Source organism: Amphiprion ocellaris, chromosome 6 (genome assembly GCF_022539595.1).
Source record: "Amphiprion ocellaris isolate individual 3 ecotype Okinawa chromosome 6, ASM2253959v1, whole genome shotgun sequence".
Classification (NCBI taxonomy): Eukaryota; Metazoa; Chordata; class Actinopteri; family Pomacentridae; genus Amphiprion; species Amphiprion ocellaris.
Window position 1 is genome coordinate 15,938,209 of NC_072771.1, and position 16,969 is coordinate 15,955,177.

The window sequence follows — 16,969 nt, forward strand, 5'->3', positions numbered from 1 at the left end:
CAGACAGAAACAAAAGACTTAAAAAATAACTCTTAACTGAAGCACGTTTTACTACTATAAAACCAAAGAGTAGACAAAATGTGAGTTGACAGCAGAACAGGAAAAATACAACACACAAAGGAGCTGAAATGATTGACTGAACTGTCAGCACACAAACTGAATCCCCTTCTTCTATGTTGGCCTCATAACAGTGGGTGTGGTGCTGAGGTGGTAATCAAAGCTGCTCTGTATTGACCTTTTTTCAGTGATCTCTTCTTTGTGTGTTTCATAACTAGCAGCCACTGGGGATGATTGATGCTTTGGGTGTCTTGGGTTTCACAGCTTTGTACATCTATGACAGCAATTCTTTCAGCTGCAATGCCTCATTTCCTCTATGGAAATTTCCTTCTGAATGTAGGCAGGCTTTGCTCCACTGAAAATGTAAGCACTCCTTAAGTAAGGTGTATCTCAGAATGGTTTTAAGTGTAACTACAATGGCAGATACACAATTATCTCATCCAATCAAGTCCCATCTAGTTCAAACAAATATAACTGAGACTTCACTTCTTTCGGCAGATTGAAAACATTAATATCCTCTTTCATTTTTTCTTCTTTTTGCTATCTACCTCAGATTTCATATTGGCAAGACATGACAAGAAACACACTGAAATGAGACTGCTTAGAGAATAGCACTGCTTTTCCAAGCACTGAGCTTTCTCATTGTTATGCTCATTTGCCTGCTAAACACAGGCCGAACCCAACAGAAACCTGTTCCTACAAAGCTTAGTCCCTCTCTTACCCTCCTCTGAGGATCTTTGCTGATCTCATGGCGGTCTGCTGCCTCAGTGAGGGAAACAAGGTCTGGTGACCTCTCGGACGAAAACCTGATGAACATACATCACACAAGACAAAAGCCATGCATGACAATGGAACTCCTGGACAAAGACATAAAACAAAAGTAAACCCAGGAAACTTTAAAAGCAGCTCTTACCTTTTAGTTAGGTCAAGGGGCAGAGGGCGGGGCTTCAGTGCTGGTTTCAGGACAGGGCTCTGAGTTGGCGTTGTGTCCTCTGTTAGCTGCTTGATGAGCTGCTTAACACCCACCGGTGGTTCCGTATCAGGAACCGTCTGCACTGGAGACTGAGGATCTGGCCCCTGGCCTGTGGCATCAGGCACAGGAGAAGTCGATGAATCGAGGAGAAGACTGATTCGAGACTTAATGCTGACCCCACGCTTATCCTCATCGGTCTCTTTCATTTCTTCTGCCTTTTTGTTGCTTTGGTCTGAGAGGACAGGATCAGCTACACCATCAGTTCTTTGTGGTGTGGTACTCTTGGGGGTTTTATCTTGCTCTCTATTCTGTGGCAATGCCTTCTCCTCTGGAGTGTTCTCTTTAGTATCTGCTTTAGGGCTTTTACGGTGTAATGAAAGACCAATAGACTCAAACTTGGACGTGAGATCAGCTGAAAGGGGTCGCCTTGTGGCCCAGCGAGGTGCTGGAACTGATGTCTCTGCTTTAGTGGGACTGCCAGGAAAAATGGCTGAAACAGGTCTGGGCCTGGAGCCTCTGGTCTGGGGTCGCAGTGGAACTTCAGGCAGAGCTTTTTCTTTTGCTTCTTCCTCTTGCCCTACCTTAGCAAGAAAACCCATGGACTTAGCTCTGGTAATAGCGGTACCACCTTTACTCTGTGCTGTCTGACCATTCTCGTCTTCCTTTTTAGTGGTTCCAGACCACTCTGCAGATGGAAGCTTTTTAAGACTTTTGGAATTGGCCAAGCTTGAGGCAGCAGGTTTCTGCCCCTCTACTGGCACAGGGGAAGTTGGTTTGCTGGGATCTCCAGGGTCAAGTGGAGGCGCTGGTTTAAATGACTGGACCGTTGGCTTGGTTGTTTGTCCAGCATTGACCTTATTAGATGTTTTAAAGGAGGTAGGGGCAGGACGATTGGGGTTGGCTGATACTGGCCTAGGTTTGCCGGTAGCAACTGGTTGCTGTGGTTTTGGACTGCTTGGAAGCTCAGGTTTGTATCCAGCAAGGCGAGTGGACTCTGGTCGGGGTTTGGTTTGGGGTTTTGGGGCAAGTATGGGCTTAATAGTGGGATTTTTCTCCACAGCAAAAGGTTTGGGAGTCAGTCGTGGCTTGGGGCCGGGGACAGGTTTGTTAGGTTCTGATGTGATGATATGTGACTGATTGATAGATGAAATCTCGATAAGGCTCTTATTGCTGGAGTCAGTCAGAGGACTCAGGTGAAGGCGTCCTCCTGCCACTGGCCTTCCTACCTCCCCAGTTTTAACCTCCACCTGAGCAGCCATCCTTTGTAACAGCACCTTTTTTAAAAATACAAATAAAAAAAAACACCTCAGCACAACAAAGTCTTTATTTTATCATTGAGGTACTCAACAACAGCACAATATCATACAAATCAAACTCACAATTAGCCTAAAAACAGTCATTCTATCTATCCATTATGGACTTTGTCTTGGGAGTGTCTTACCTTAGTAGGAAAGATATTTATAAAAGTTTATTGATCACATTGGCAGGTTAAAGTCCACGTGCTGATTGTTAAACATGACATGTAACAATTAGCAAATGGCTGTTTCTTCCATCCATATTCACATTAATATGCCTTTCCTTTTAAAACTGTAGTAGTTAGCAGTTTGTGCAAAATACCGCATTCACGCATCACTAGCCAAAAGTTCTCTCTATTAGTTATTTTTGTTTTTTTGTAATGTAAACATTTGGTATAATTTTCAATAAAATAACGACATTCTCAAAGAAAACACTGACTTTTCATAGCTGAAAAATCACTGGTGGACCAGATATTAAAGTTCAGGTCCATTAAACTTGCATAATAACATGAGCCAACAACTGATAAAACTACATCAGTTGTAGGCACAGTGATCATTTCTGTTATTCATTGCACACTTCCTTTGAAAAAGGACTATTGTTTAAGTACCAGCTGTGCTGGCAGGGAGTTTAAGTTACAAGACATGAATTGATTGCATATTAAAATGTGTTTCCTGTATTTTTTACATAGACTATATTTGTTTACCTACAGCAACTGTGCTCCTTTAGGAAATATCTTAATGTTGGTTGCACTAAGCTTTGTTAAAATAAAAAAAAACAAGGTACTACAATATATGTTGCTTTGTCTTTTCAAACAGTATTACTTAGTTTATAATGTGGTAGACACTTTAGCGCGATGTAGCGTGGAGCGGATAGAATTATTGCTTTTACTTTAGTCAGTTTTACTGGTTCAGTGTGATAAAATTTACCTTAAACTTTATTCACTTTTTGTTTGTAATCTACCAAAACACCAGATAAAGAAGAGCCTCACTAAGTTGAATTACTGGTGTAGTAATCACGACTGCATACCTTTAAGGTGGATCCTGAGACAAGGAGGGGCAGGACAACTGTACAATGTCATTGTTTTCTTTGCTTTGTTATGTTGTAGCACCAGCATATTAGTCTTTGACAGTGAATGGGGGATTTCACTGCAAACTCACACCAGACTGCCATTAAAAACTCAGCTCCACCCCAAAGAACTTTTTAAGACTACCATCACCAGCCTCTTCAATGTAAAGCAGGTATAGTGATAAATATATGATAGCTGGAGATCAACGAGCTCTGCTCTTTGAACACACTGTGATGATAACCATTTTTATCTGTTGTTTCTATGCTGATAATGAAGACAGAAAACTACTCAAGCATTTCTGTGTTAGCCCTTTAAGAGGCTCCTGCTTCACATCTGATAATGCTTTCCACATGTTGCTGTTGAGTTATTTCACTGAACAGACCAGCAAGTTCTTTTGGAACTGCTGCTGCTGCTGCAAAAGAAAAAAAAACAAAAAAACCCCAAAAAAACAGTATATCCTACCTGACCAGATGTCAACCGTCTGCTGTAGAGCTCAGGCTTTTGTTGTAACCAAATCGTGATGTCATATCACACGGGAGGAAGGAGCCTGAGGGGAACACACTTTATGTCAATAAAGCGCACAAACTTTTCACATGTCAAGACAGGCATGCTTCGGGCTATGGCAGAGAAATCAGAGCAGAGCTACAGAGAGGCTGTCCCAAAGTCTCTTCATTGTGCTGTTCTCATGCCTTCGTACAAGTAGCAAGTAGATGACAATGTTTACACTGACACAGACTTGAGTAAACACAGTCACACCCATACATTTGAGCTGATGGGATATTAGTCCACACATAAAAAAAACAACAACAACAAAATGCACAAGGAAAATCATTAAGTCAGTACTGCGATATGTTTACCTTTCCCTGTTGGTATATTTGCATTATGTCCGGCATCATTCCTCACCCGCCAATCCTCACGCACAGCTTACTACATCTATGTAAATTCAATCTGTGAATGTTGGAACTATAAATACTGTAAATGCTTCTGCCTCCTGACACTTACGTGTGAGCCATGTGTTGTTAACCCTAACTAACTGATAACTTCTAACTTCTCAACAGCCAGTTAAGTTATTATATCCCATAGAGAAACAAAACAAATATAGAAAATGGAAACCCAAGGAAAGAGCACGATGCTGGAAAATACACAGACTGGCTTGTGCTTGGCTAAGAGAGATTGAAAAGTTGAAAACTTGAACTTTAGATGTTGACAGGAAACGCCTTCGCCAGGATGGAATGCTAAACATTCGCTGTGATGGTGGGTCAAGCAGCACAGCAGGGATTAGGAAAGTGTCTGCCTTATATAGACCCAAGCATACGAGTGAATATCCTACACAAGACTCATTACTGAGAGCTACAACAACAGTCAAAAAGTCAGAGAACTGCACTACTTCCAGCTTGGTACATACAAATGTTGACTAGTCAATAATTTTGGCAGGTATCTTTGCGAGGATCTAGCAACAGACATATCTCTTTGATTTCTAGCAGGAAGTAGAGAAGAGCAGGGCATAGGGTAACTGGGTAAATGGTTTGTTGTGTTTTGGCCCGACTTACTAGAAAAAGATATCAAGTCATTAACCTTGTTCAGCCAGTTATGCAAAGGAAACTTTCTTACACAGACAACAGGTAACTTCATGTTACCTAATAAACTGGACTGGACACACAATACAGAGGTTCTGTACAAGAAGGGCCAAAGTCGTCTCCACCTGCTGAGGAGACTGAGGTCCTTTGGAGTGTGCAGGACTCTGCTCAGGACATTTTATGACTCTGTGGTAGCGTCTGCTATTTTCTATGCAGTGGTCTGCTGGGGAGCAGGGAGCACTGAAAGGGACAGAAAGAGACTAAACAGACTGGTCAGGAGGGCTGGTTCTGTCCTGGACTGTTCCCTGGACTCCATAGAGGAGGTGGGTGAGAGGAGGATGTTGTCAAAGCTCACATCCATCATGGACAATCCCTCTCACCCACTGCATGACACTGTGGGGTCTTTAAGCAGCTCCTTCAGCAGCAGACTGAGACATCCACCCTGCAAGAAAGAGCGCTATCGCAGGTCCTTCATTCCATCTGCTATAAGACTTTACAACATCAGCATCACTGGCTGATGTTAACATAAACTGGACTATATCATTACCACCCCAAACCATAAAATTTGCACTGACATTCTTGCACTGCACATCTCTGCACTTTTAAACTTTATTTTTATTTTTATTTTTTCTGTTAAGCCACTTTACCCTCATCTGTCACCCTTGTATATATTGTAAATATTATTACTATTGTTCTATTATTATTTTATTCTTATCACTATGTCTACTGTTACATAAGCTGCTGTAACAATGTAAATTTCCCCTGGAGTGGGGAGAAATAAAGCACTTTATCTTATCTTATCTTATCTTATCTAATCTTCTGACATCTTTAAGAAGTAGTACAGTCACTCTCAGATGAGTTCTCACATAGTGCAAAACAAAGCTTTAGGTTACAATCTACACACACTGGAGCAGAGCTACATCTACAGATTAAGTTGCCTGCTGTCATTTAAGAGGACTTTATGCAGAGATTAGTCTGTCTGTGATATTTATCAGTATTAATGGGCAGATTTAACATAATCTTGCAATCAAAAAGTAGTCCAAGTACAATTAAATCTAAATGTAAATGTGTCCATGCGCCACTTTTTTACAAAAAAATATGAAGATTTAATGTGTTTACCTGTCAGATGCTACATACTCACCCTCCCCCACACACTAAATATAATAATTACAGCGCAGGTGTATTATTAATTCAAAGACAGACCATCGGTAGTGATTCAATTAAATCCAAACCATGTTACAACGGTGGCTGCTTTTGGTGATTTCCATCTTAGCTGCCCCACTCCTGTGTTTGCAACAAGTGCTACCTCTTCCTCATGTCCTGCTGCTCACCTACACCACCTCGTATCGTGGACAGAATCCGCTCCAATTCCGCAAAAACAACACAGAGTTGGCCTGCTCACATTCACTGCTAGAAAACTGCACAAGTACTGAATGAGCAAGATGCCTTCAAAGTAAACGTAGACTTGAAGCTGTCTGATAATTCCCGCAGACTTTAAATGAGAGGAGAGAGAAACGCATCAACAGCTTGCTGGCTAGCAGCCGTAAGCTAACAACTCAAGAAGCTGAACTCACAAAATGGAAACACTGACTGGACCTGGATGTTGGATACGAACTGGAGACAACTTACCAAACGATAAAAGTCAGTTTTTCCTCTCTTCTTGTCGAAACAACTTTAAACACGATATGTCCACGCAAGCTAGCAGGATAAATACGAGTCGTGACAATTGGTTACTAGAGAGGGTAGCGGAGGAGCTAACTTAGCTAGCCAACTGACTGGCTATCCCTTCTCAGGTTGCAGTGCTGTTGACAGGATCGACTAGACGGAGAACAAGCCGCCGGACTGGTTAGCAGCCGCAGCACAGTCAAGTTAGACAACACCACATGCTGCTTCCAGAAAGCACTGTGAAAATACAGCATAGCAAACCATAAACTAGTCCTCGTACATAAGGAACTGGAACTTAATTTGCGCCGAAATACATACGCAGACATAACAGTCGGTTTTTATGTACAAGACTTTTCTGAGTGCGTATCCAACAGCAACCAGCACCGATGTGTCACCGTGACTTCCGTGATGGTGTTCCCCTGCATGTGTAAAACTTTATAGCTTGATCATAAACTGAGACTGGGATAATGTGATTGTGCAATTATCATACCATCCTAGCTGCATTTCCTTTTGAAATAAGTTGTCATTTTCCAGGTAAATAAATACACACACCAGTTTCAAAAAGCCCATTTGGCTATTGTCTGTCTGACTAAAGAGGAAGCTGGATGTCTACCAGGAGTACAAAGCAACTACAGACATCAACAATTTCAGCAACATCCTTGGCAGCTTTGAAACAGGGTTCTGCCCATGTCATAGCACTGATAGTGCTCTCATAAAGATTTAAAATGGCATTTGTATAAATGATAATTTGGGGAGTCTAACAATCCTGGTGTTATCAGGTCTTAGTGCAGCATTTGACCTTGCAGATCATAAACTACTTTACAATAATATACTATAACAATAATATGGATAATTGGTTTGGGTTCTCAGATATTATGAGTATTTGCAATTATAAATGCAAAATACCCCCAATGTTGTGTGGAATCCCACAGGGATCACTTCTCGGGCCCCTCCTATTCAATCTGTACATGCTTTTCATTTTTCAGATATTCAAAGACTTTAGGGTTGCTTATCACAGCTTTGTAAATAACACACAGATCTAGCTGGTGCCTTATCGAGTGACTGCTTTCATACAGACCTGATTTGTCCTTCTCTTTAGGAAGTAAACAATTGGAGACAACAAAACCTCCTTCAACTAAATAAAGACAAAGCTAAACTGATTGTTTTTGGACATAAAGAAGGAAGGGCGGTACTCAGTGCTTACCTTGAGTCTCGGGCATTAAAAACCAACACCCTATGTTGACTCAAAATCAGACTATAACCTGATATTAACCAGTCAATATCAACACTGGTTCCTAAGATAATTTCACAATACGATGGATGGTACTACAAATCGCAGCCTTGTCAGGACTGCCCCCATGTGGAGAAAAGATAATACTGCATCAATAATCTTAGACTTAATGACATACAATAGTCAGTTTTTTGATTGTGCATAAGTTGTTTATTCATTATAACAGACTAGTTATGACAACTAGCCTATAAACTTGCTCAAAATTAATGGTGAATTAAAGATCCCTCAAACAAAATAAATTTCCAATACACATCTCTCCGAGTTTCGCAGGCGTTCGGTAAATGTCAGCAATTGTCACACATTTTCAACACTGAAATTAATCTGGGGGAGTAATGTTAATAGTGGACATTTTACACCAGAAAATGAAAAAGGAGAAACTGAATGAGAACAAAGTGCGCATTTATGGTTGAACCAGGTAGAATATATCAGAGTTCTGTTGAACCTACAGAACTAATCTCTTTTATACAATACTGTGTTTTCACTTCCTTGGTATAAGAATCTGATGAGTTTATGTTGCCGTTGCAATAATACTAGGCTCTTATCTCCGCAATCCAAAAATCTATCCTCTTGAAGTAGCACAAACTGAGATTACCACTGAAAATGTACAGATTTGTTTGAAGGTGAAGTTCCAGACTGATGATGTAGGTGCTGAGTATCCTGGAAAGATTCAAAGGTGCAGCGTACCTGCAGCTGGCTGACTGCTACTCTAGTATAAAGCACCCTCAAATTATCTTTTCCATATTACTCAGCGGTCATAAATGCAAAACAGTGTCCTTTTTAACCCTTTGATGTGCAGTGTGGGTCAGGAGATAGCCATTTTCCATTGGATTTGGGTCACTTTTGACCCATGTTGCGCATCAAAGGGTTAAAGAAGTTGGGCACCATAAAGCAAGTACTGTGATGCAAACAGGTATTAGGAAGTCATGAAAAGCCCAAAGCACACATAATATTAGTCAGCAGGTTGATATATTCCTTGCTTTACTTAGCATCTGAGCTAAATGTTACCCATAAGGCTTTCAGTGTGTCAAGAGGATGATGCAAAGTTTTGATCTAGTATGACAACAAAAAATAATGTAACTTCAACTGATGGGAAGACAACTGACAAGCGGATCAAGTCAATGGAACAATGTCTAAAGCAGCATGAACTTCTGCTACATACTAAAACCTATTTCCATAGCTTATATGTCTACGAAAAATCTGCATGGAAGTAAAAACACAAGCAGTGGGAAGATCTTTAGAAACAAGATGGTTAAATGAACTTCAGTGTTGTCTACTTTGTGTGAACCATGGATGTGCTGAACAGAAGCTTCTGCTTTTTCTTTTTCTTCTTTCCTCCTTTTTCATCTGAAAGAGAACAGGGCAAAGATGAGAGCAAGTCTGAGAGCAAAATAATTTTATTCACATTAAAAAAAATAAAACATTTTATTAGGTGATTCAAAGATCCCAGACCTGGTTCAACCACAGGTTGTGGTGGAGCTACTGGACCATGGTCCAGCTCCAGAAGGGCCTGTTCAAAAGCCTGGCTGAAGGAGTTCTGAAAGCTGGGAACAGGAACTCGGTCCGACCCATCGCTCTCACCATCACTGTCTGCTGCTGGGGGAGCTAGGAGCTTATCTGCATGGGACAAGACGTAATGCTGAGTTCAGGAAGCCTCTGGTGTGTTATACTGCCTGCAGCTGTAGAAACTGGTTTTACAGGAAATGCACAATAATACACAAAGCTGTGATTTCATCCGCCCACTTGTCAGTATGTGGAACTTGTATCGACAAGCACACAGCCAATAAAAGTACAATCTACAGATATAGGAATGCATTTCTTTGTAAACAACAGCTTAACAGACCATTTAACACAGCATTTCTTCAGCTGTGAAAGGTTATTTTTTATAAGAAATTAGAACAGCTAAGTCCTCAGATACCAAGTACAGCATCGTGAATTTTATACTATAAGTTTAGTTTCACCAAGCTAGCAAGAAAAGCAATAATACAATACTTAAGTCAAATAACACACAATTCAAATATGTGGAAGCAGAAATATGGTCCATCAGTCCTAGTGAAAGATGACACTACTATAAGCCCCTTTCACACAGCTTGTTCACGGCTGCACATTTGAAAACAGTATCATGCCTGATTGTTTGCTTCAGTCTGAAGGTGAGCAGAATAATAAGGGCATCTTTATGGCAGCATTATCGCAAAATCTATATATGAAAGGGGCCATAAAAATGATCTGACAATCAGAATAAAATACAGAGCTGCATTTTGTCCACACTGAGTTGGACAGCTTTTGTATAGTTGATGTATACAATAACAGTTGGTCAGCTCCACAAGTGTTAATAACGCTATTTGGTTCTTAGTTTAAGCAGCATCAACATCTTAAGGTCATTTAGTATTCAGCTGACAGCAAGGTGGACTGATACTGATGCCATTATTTCAACAGTACCGATGGTTTGCAGTCTGACTGATACAACTAAATACTAATATACAGCCTGCTGTTACATGTATTTAAAATGTTTTTTTGTTGTTGTTGTTTTGTTTTTTTACAGTGTCTGTATCAAAGAATTCTCCATCCATCCATCCATCCATCATCTATACACCGCTTAATCCTCACTAGGGTCGCGGGGGGGGGGGGCTGGAGTCTATCCCAGCTGACTCGGGCGAAGGCAGGGGACACCCTAGACAGGTCACCAGTCTGTCGCAGGGCTGCATACAAAGACAAACAATCACTCTCACATTCACACCTATGGGCAATTTAGAATGATCAATCAACCTCAGCATATTTTTGGACTGTGGGAGGAAGCCGGAGTACCCGGAGAAAACCCACGCATGCACAGGGAGAACATGCAAACTCCATGCAGAAAGATCCCAGGAAAGCCGGGACGCAAACCAGGGATCTTCTCGCTGCAAGGCGAAAGTGCTAACCACTACACCACTGTGCAGCCCAAGAATTCTCCAATTAACTAAATTATAACTCAGGGTAAAGTTAATGTTTACATATTTCAGATTAGTGTCCATTTCATATTTCGTAAATGTAGTCTTGTAGTGTAAATAATAACATCTAATTTTCAAATTACTGTGTTAAACCACCACACTGTGTGATGGCATCAGCACTTTACAAGCCACCACAACTTCCACGGTCTCGCACTACCTTTCTTTGGAGTGATCCTGGGCCCAGCATCAACTCTGGCCTTTCCATCTCTTAGCATCTATAAAGGACACAGTCAAGTTCACACCATGTCAAGTTATGTGATGCATATCCCCGGTGACAAAGGCAGTCTGAATTAATATTTTTTACCATACACACCTGTGCAAAGGACATGCAGTGTGAATCGTCCTCCACGCTACCCACAATGGGTGATGACACATTCAGACTTGGGAATCTCATCCCATCTAAAGAAACAGAGGGAACCAAAATGAAAGATCATTTTCATTATGTTGAGGTGCTGAACCATAAACCGTACAGACTGCTGAATAATGGAGGAGCTGATCTTACCAGAGGAAGGGCTGCTGCTGAGGGGTGAAGGAGGGGCGAAAGTGAAATCAGGTTGGATTGGTGGACTGCTGTTGTGAGGCGGAGAACCAAAAGCTGGGAAATGTTGAAGGTTCTCTAGTCCGATATGCACCTCAGGATCTGAGGGGACACGAGTGCAAATACTTTGCTATGGAATCCGAACATTTACGAAAAGTATCGTTGACAAGTGATGTTGTGAAGTCAAAACCCGTACTTACATTTACCCTGCTTCTTATTCTCCTCGATTTCAATTCGCTTCTCTCTGCGTTTCTCATCCCTAGCTTTCTTCTGCCTCAAACGCTTTCTTTTCTCCAAGTCATCTAAAAGTTTTATACAAATTACTGTCACAATCCATGAAAATTCTTTACTATAATTTTTAAAACACCCATCCTAACAACGGAACTCAATGCGTTCTAACCTGCAAATGTGTCCAGAGTTTCTTTGGACAGGACTGGCGGCTGCAGGGCCAACTCACAGATACTGAACTCGCATGTGAGTGGTAGATGAGCCAGATAACGATGCCGGCGACGGATCTCCTGCAATGACCACATGAATACAAAAGAAATCAGTCACAACAATATACATATTTAGAGGAAAATTGAAGACTTGAGCAGAGTGGCTCAGTTAAAGTTAAAAAAACACCAAAAAATAGGCCTCAAGACACAAAGTCTGCTTTTTGTGTTTCCTTGTTTGCTGACCTCAGTGACTGTGTGTCCCACTATCTCCACCACCGTGGCAGTGATGGAGTCTGGACTGGCCTCCAAACTGCCATATTCACGCAACAGACAGCGCACATTCACAGGATGCAGGAACATCTGCTGGCAGTCGTCAGCTGGAGGGAGAAACACGGGAAAAGTAGAGATAAAAGTAATGAGGAAAAGCTTATTAACACTGAAATATGAGAAAAAAATACCAACAGTTCATAGTGCTAAGACAAACAGGCTTCCTGTGCTTTCTATTGGTCAGAATCCAAGACATCCTTCACTGTTTCTTTTCAACTGTGATGTTTTCAACTTCTTGATCTAAGTTCACACTAAATTAAATACTGATCCTGAGTTGAAATTCTGTGTGAAACTTGCATTTGAACACTGAAAATAAACACATCAAAATAAAAGAAAATGCCCCATAAAAGATTTGTGAGTTGGTGGTTATGTAAGCAGGAAGTTTGTAGCGTGTGACAGTTTCCTCAAAACATTCCCTCAGAGGGGTTCGGTCTGACATTAGTTGAAAATGTAACAAACTAAAAACTTGCACTTTCTTCCTTTTCAAATACCTTTACTTGTTATGACAGAAAGTTAAGAAAGCCTGGAACTACTTACCTTGGTAGAAGTAGTAGTAAGGTCCATGTACTACACTGGCTGTAGGGCGACCTGCCTCTGCCTGGCTGGCTAAACCTTCCTCCTCAAGCTGGGGCTCTGGGGCTGCAGCCATCATGGGCTCTGGAGGTTCCTCCAGCACACTCTCAAGAATGGCTTCAGAAAAGTCAGGCGGCTCTGCAACTGCATCTTCAATAAGTTCCTCCACCTCATCATCAAAGGCAGAGGAGTACTGAAGCACAGGCTAGGAGAGACAGAAGACAGAGGTGATAGGTAACATATTAAGGCAGAAGTTATAATCAAGGGGATGCACATGCAAAACAAATGATACGATTAATCAGCAGAGACACGTTATCAAAAAAACGAGAGTAGAAAAAGTTTAGACTCACCTTGGCACTGCTGATGTTAGTCGCCACTTCCTCCACAGGAGAAGAAGGTTCTTTCAGAGTCAGAGAACACAAGTCAAGACTGTCTGCATTTACCTTCTGCTGCTTCAGCTGCATTTCCTCTTGTTCCTAAACCACAAAGACATAAAGACAGAAATTTATGATAACAGATACAGACAGATCAGTCCGCAGCTTGTCGGCATAATCTGTAGTAAATTAGGTCAATGTTTATATTCCACTTTGTATTTTCTATTCCACCTGGAGACATGCAAGTAAAAAATGCATTTTACGTTCAATGGAACAGCAAAACCCATTTGCCAGTAATTGTCAATGTTGTGTATTATTTCTTTTTCATGCCTGCTCCCTTCAACACATCTTGTTTTATTTAAACGTACAGACTAATACATCTAAATGTTGGGTGCCATGCATAAGCATGTAGCTTTACCTGCAAAAGACAGAGGGCGCTCTGGATGAAGCAGCCTTGAGCATCCTCTTCCTGGCTAAGCTGAGCCTGAAGGACTGCCTTCTCCTCTGTGATCAGACTCAAGACCTGTGCCGGGGAGGTCAGCAGCAGCTTGGAGTACGGACTCAAACAAGCATCTATGAATCACATGTTAACAACAGGATTAATGATAATGTAACATAATGTTTGTTATTGTGTATCACAGTCTTGATGATCAAGGTGCATTATTGAAACATTATTTACAGTGTGCATAGGAATTACAGTATGCATAGTGAAAAATAATTTATTTGTATTCCAGTCTACAAGAGGTAACTATAAATGTTCCTATAACATAAACCACATATTTTAATATCGTCGATGTAAAACTGGCTATTACTAGTTGCAGTAAACTGTACAGACGCTCCTGTCTCTTACCTCCGAAGCGAACAGGCTCCTCCACCTTCACCCACTGAGAACTGGGCATGGCCACCAGAGCCCCCTTTTCCCTCCTCATCAGGCGCATGGTGATAACATCACCAGCCACATACTGCCTGGTCTCCATAGCAACCACACTGCAATAACAGAAGTGACGATCAGAAACCCCTGACCAAACCAAAACAAACTGCTTTTATGTGTATCTTACAGTGTCGTTTCGCCTTTTTTATTAGATTCTTTTACTTCAGAGTTAGTCTACAAAGCTTTATTCAGTTCTTATTTACCTCTTGAGGTCAGCGGTGTGCACAGCCTCATAGCAGATGGGGCACTTAGACCAGCTCTTATCACTAAGAGACAGGTAGTGCAGCATGCACGGCCAACAGAAAATGTGTCCACACCGTGTGATGCGGGCTGCCAAAGGAGGGTAGAGGCAGATAGGGCAAGATGGCACCTCATGGCTGTAGATGCGCTGTAGACATACAGAAATTAGTTATTATATGCCATATTATTTTATACATCCAAGTACAGATAGCAAAATTTTGATACCAACAGCTCAACTAGAGATAATAAAATGCTGGAAATGAAGGTAAAGACAATGCTCCTTAATGCTCTGCTCATACTCACCACTTGCTGCACACAGTCCCAGTTGACCAGAGTGTCTGGATCAGTGAAGTGAGCCTTGTAGTCCTGGTCATCAGTCACCACAAACTGGCAACTAAAACAAGAAACAAGAACAGAATGACTCCCACACGTTCAGTCTCTCCATTTCATATTATTTACTGTTTGAGGGCCTGCTTACTTGGCCTGCAGGAAAAGCTCCTTGTTGAAGGGCTTATGCTTGTGGCCCCATTTGTTTCGGCGGCCCCAGCAGGCATGGCCACCATCTCCAACACCACCGTTACCTCCACGGGGTTCAAAGGTGAAGTTTAGCAGGTGGTTCAGGCTTATTTTTTTCGGTCCAGCAAATTGAGCCGGGCTAAACTCGGCCCGGCGCGTCTCTGCTACCTGGAGGGGCAGAAATGGATTACAATATATCAGTTATTTGTTGCTGAACCTCTTCTGACAAGTTTGTCACATTAAAGAAATCATTATTATCAAAGAAAACATGAATATTACCTATTAAGATTACTCACCTCCTCACGTCGTCCTCCACCTGTAACCCCATACTGTCGTCCTCCACCTCTCTGAGGGGGTCTCTTGTCAAAATTCTTGCTTTTCTGTGAATTGGTGCGGCGAGGGCCTGGGAAACTCTCGGCTTTAGGAAAGGAGGGCTCACGCTTGCGGCTGTAGCGCTTGGAGCCTCCATTATTTTTACCTTCTGAAATTTAAAAAATAAGACTTTGATTGAAAAATGCAGAAACATGATCGCTCAATATAACATCTTCAGCTTGGTGAGGTCTGATTTATAAGAAAAAGCATGTAATCTGGGGTTTCTGGTGCATATGTTAACACACTTAAATAAAGCTCTTGTCATTAGTGCTATGAGTAAAAAATTGGCCTTATTTACATTTTCACTTCATATGATGGAACTGTTAAAGGATCTCTTACAGAATTAAACACTGCTTAATTAACAGGGCATAGATCGACCTGTGTATGCAGGTTACACATTTTCTAGCTTTATTGTGAGGTGTTCACCACTCACTGAATACTAACATAATTAGTAAAGCAAGTCGATTTTAATTTCACGTGAGAATCAATTCACAAAGAACGGAAAACAATGCACGAGATTAATCTACTCCTACAAAAACTCTTGAAAACATTCAGTGACTTTGTACATAGTCATGTTGGTATGTAAATTGCAAAACTAACTGCAAATAAAACTTTCTGCAGGCATAACTTCATTGTTTAAATTGCTTGTTAAACGGTATCAGCATGTCTCTGCGTCCACATACATGACAAAGGTGCAGCATATGTACAGTGCACTACATGTCCACTGCTGTGTGCACGTATTAGCTGCAGCTCTGACTGCTAGTGGGTCAAATGTTTTGAAAGCGACGTCAGCCACAGCAGATAAACAGCCTCTGCAGTACTGCTAGGCCCCAACAGGCCACAGGGCAAAGAGTGTTTAGATACAAGTACACACCGAGTTTGACAACCTCTTGTGACATTTGTGTGCTTTACTGTGGGGTCTTCACCTGTTTTGGGTTTAGATTCGCCGGGTTGTGAGCCTGTGGAGCTGGAACGAGGCGGAACCTTGGTGCTGGTGCTGCTGTTGGGGTTTTTCTCCATGTTTGTCTCCGTGCAGTGAGCGCTGTTGAGGCCGAGCTCCGGGCAGAGAGCCGCCGAGCTCTCTAGCATCAAACAGAAAAACGGATGAGGAAAGCGGGCTGCAGTGAGTGCGGGTCAGGCGACGAAGGCCCCGATTCATTTCTGTCAAACGCGGAGACCCCATCACGGCGACATCTTGACAACAAAACAAACCCGAGAAAAAATAAGAGACACGATTTCGGCGTCTCAAAATATGGAGGCTGTTGGAAGAGAGGACGAAAGCTCGCCACGCGGGGCCAAGACCCCCCGAATTTAAGCTTCTTACTCGCTAAGGAAAACAAAATGCCTTTAACAAGGCGCTAAATGTTTTCCAAAAGCTGGAAAACGTGACAATTTAAAGATTGTAACCAAAAAACTATATCCGTTGTAACGAGCTTGCACTAATGGCGACGGGTCGCCAGATAGGAACCTGAGAGACCCGGATGGCTCTTGTATTGGCTGCCAATCTGTTTACTGCGGAGGCCCAACGGTGCATCATGGGAAATGTAGTGATAGCAACTATGTCAGAGAAGGATTAAATTTCATGGGCTAAAATTGGGTTTAGTAAAAAATAGTATCCTGTTGACTCTGTGTAAAGACATGGTATGACAGAGTAATGAACTGATGTGTTGTTAAAAGTTATGCTGCATCTTCTTATATCAGCTGAGTGTATAAATCTTCATACAATCTTCAGATAATTTTACTGACTGTACA

General features: G+C 41.7%; 2 protein-coding genes across 2 annotated transcripts in view; both read right to left on the reverse strand.

Annotated features, from left to right (window-relative positions):
• Nucleotides 1–6,991, reverse strand: part of si:ch73-138n13.1 (titin homolog) — a 32,796-nt gene extending 25,805 nt beyond the window's left edge. Inside the window, exons 1-4 of the mRNA XM_023278825.3 lie at nucleotides 6,599–6,991; nucleotides 3,855–3,939; nucleotides 971–2,304; nucleotides 779–863 (exon numbers count right to left, since the gene is read on the reverse strand). Coding sequence (XP_023134593.2) covers nucleotides 779–863; nucleotides 971–2,289 — 1,404 coding nt within the window. The 5' untranslated portion in view covers nucleotides 2,290–2,304; nucleotides 3,855–3,939; nucleotides 6,599–6,991. The remainder of the gene's footprint in view (nucleotides 1–778; nucleotides 864–970; nucleotides 2,305–3,854; nucleotides 3,940–6,598) is intronic.
• Nucleotides 6,992–8,052: 1,061 nt separating this feature from the next.
• rnf10 (ring finger protein 10) lies at nucleotides 8,053–16,694 on the reverse strand. Its single transcript, XM_023278861.3, has 17 exons — nucleotides 16,144–16,694; nucleotides 15,142–15,326; nucleotides 14,808–15,013; nucleotides 14,633–14,723; nucleotides 14,293–14,477; nucleotides 14,009–14,145; nucleotides 13,577–13,731; nucleotides 13,135–13,260; nucleotides 12,749–12,989; nucleotides 12,128–12,261; nucleotides 11,848–11,965; nucleotides 11,648–11,749; nucleotides 11,412–11,549; nucleotides 11,223–11,308; nucleotides 11,067–11,124; nucleotides 9,375–9,539; nucleotides 8,053–9,269 (listed from the first exon to the last, which is right to left on the reverse strand). Exons 1-17 carry the CDS (start codon nucleotides 16,304–16,306, stop codon nucleotides 9,196–9,198), a joined length of 2,364 nt encoding a protein of 787 aa, XP_023134629.2. The 5' UTR covers nucleotides 16,307–16,694; the 3' UTR covers nucleotides 8,053–9,195.
• Between the last annotated feature and the right edge of the window lie 275 nt (nucleotides 16,695–16,969).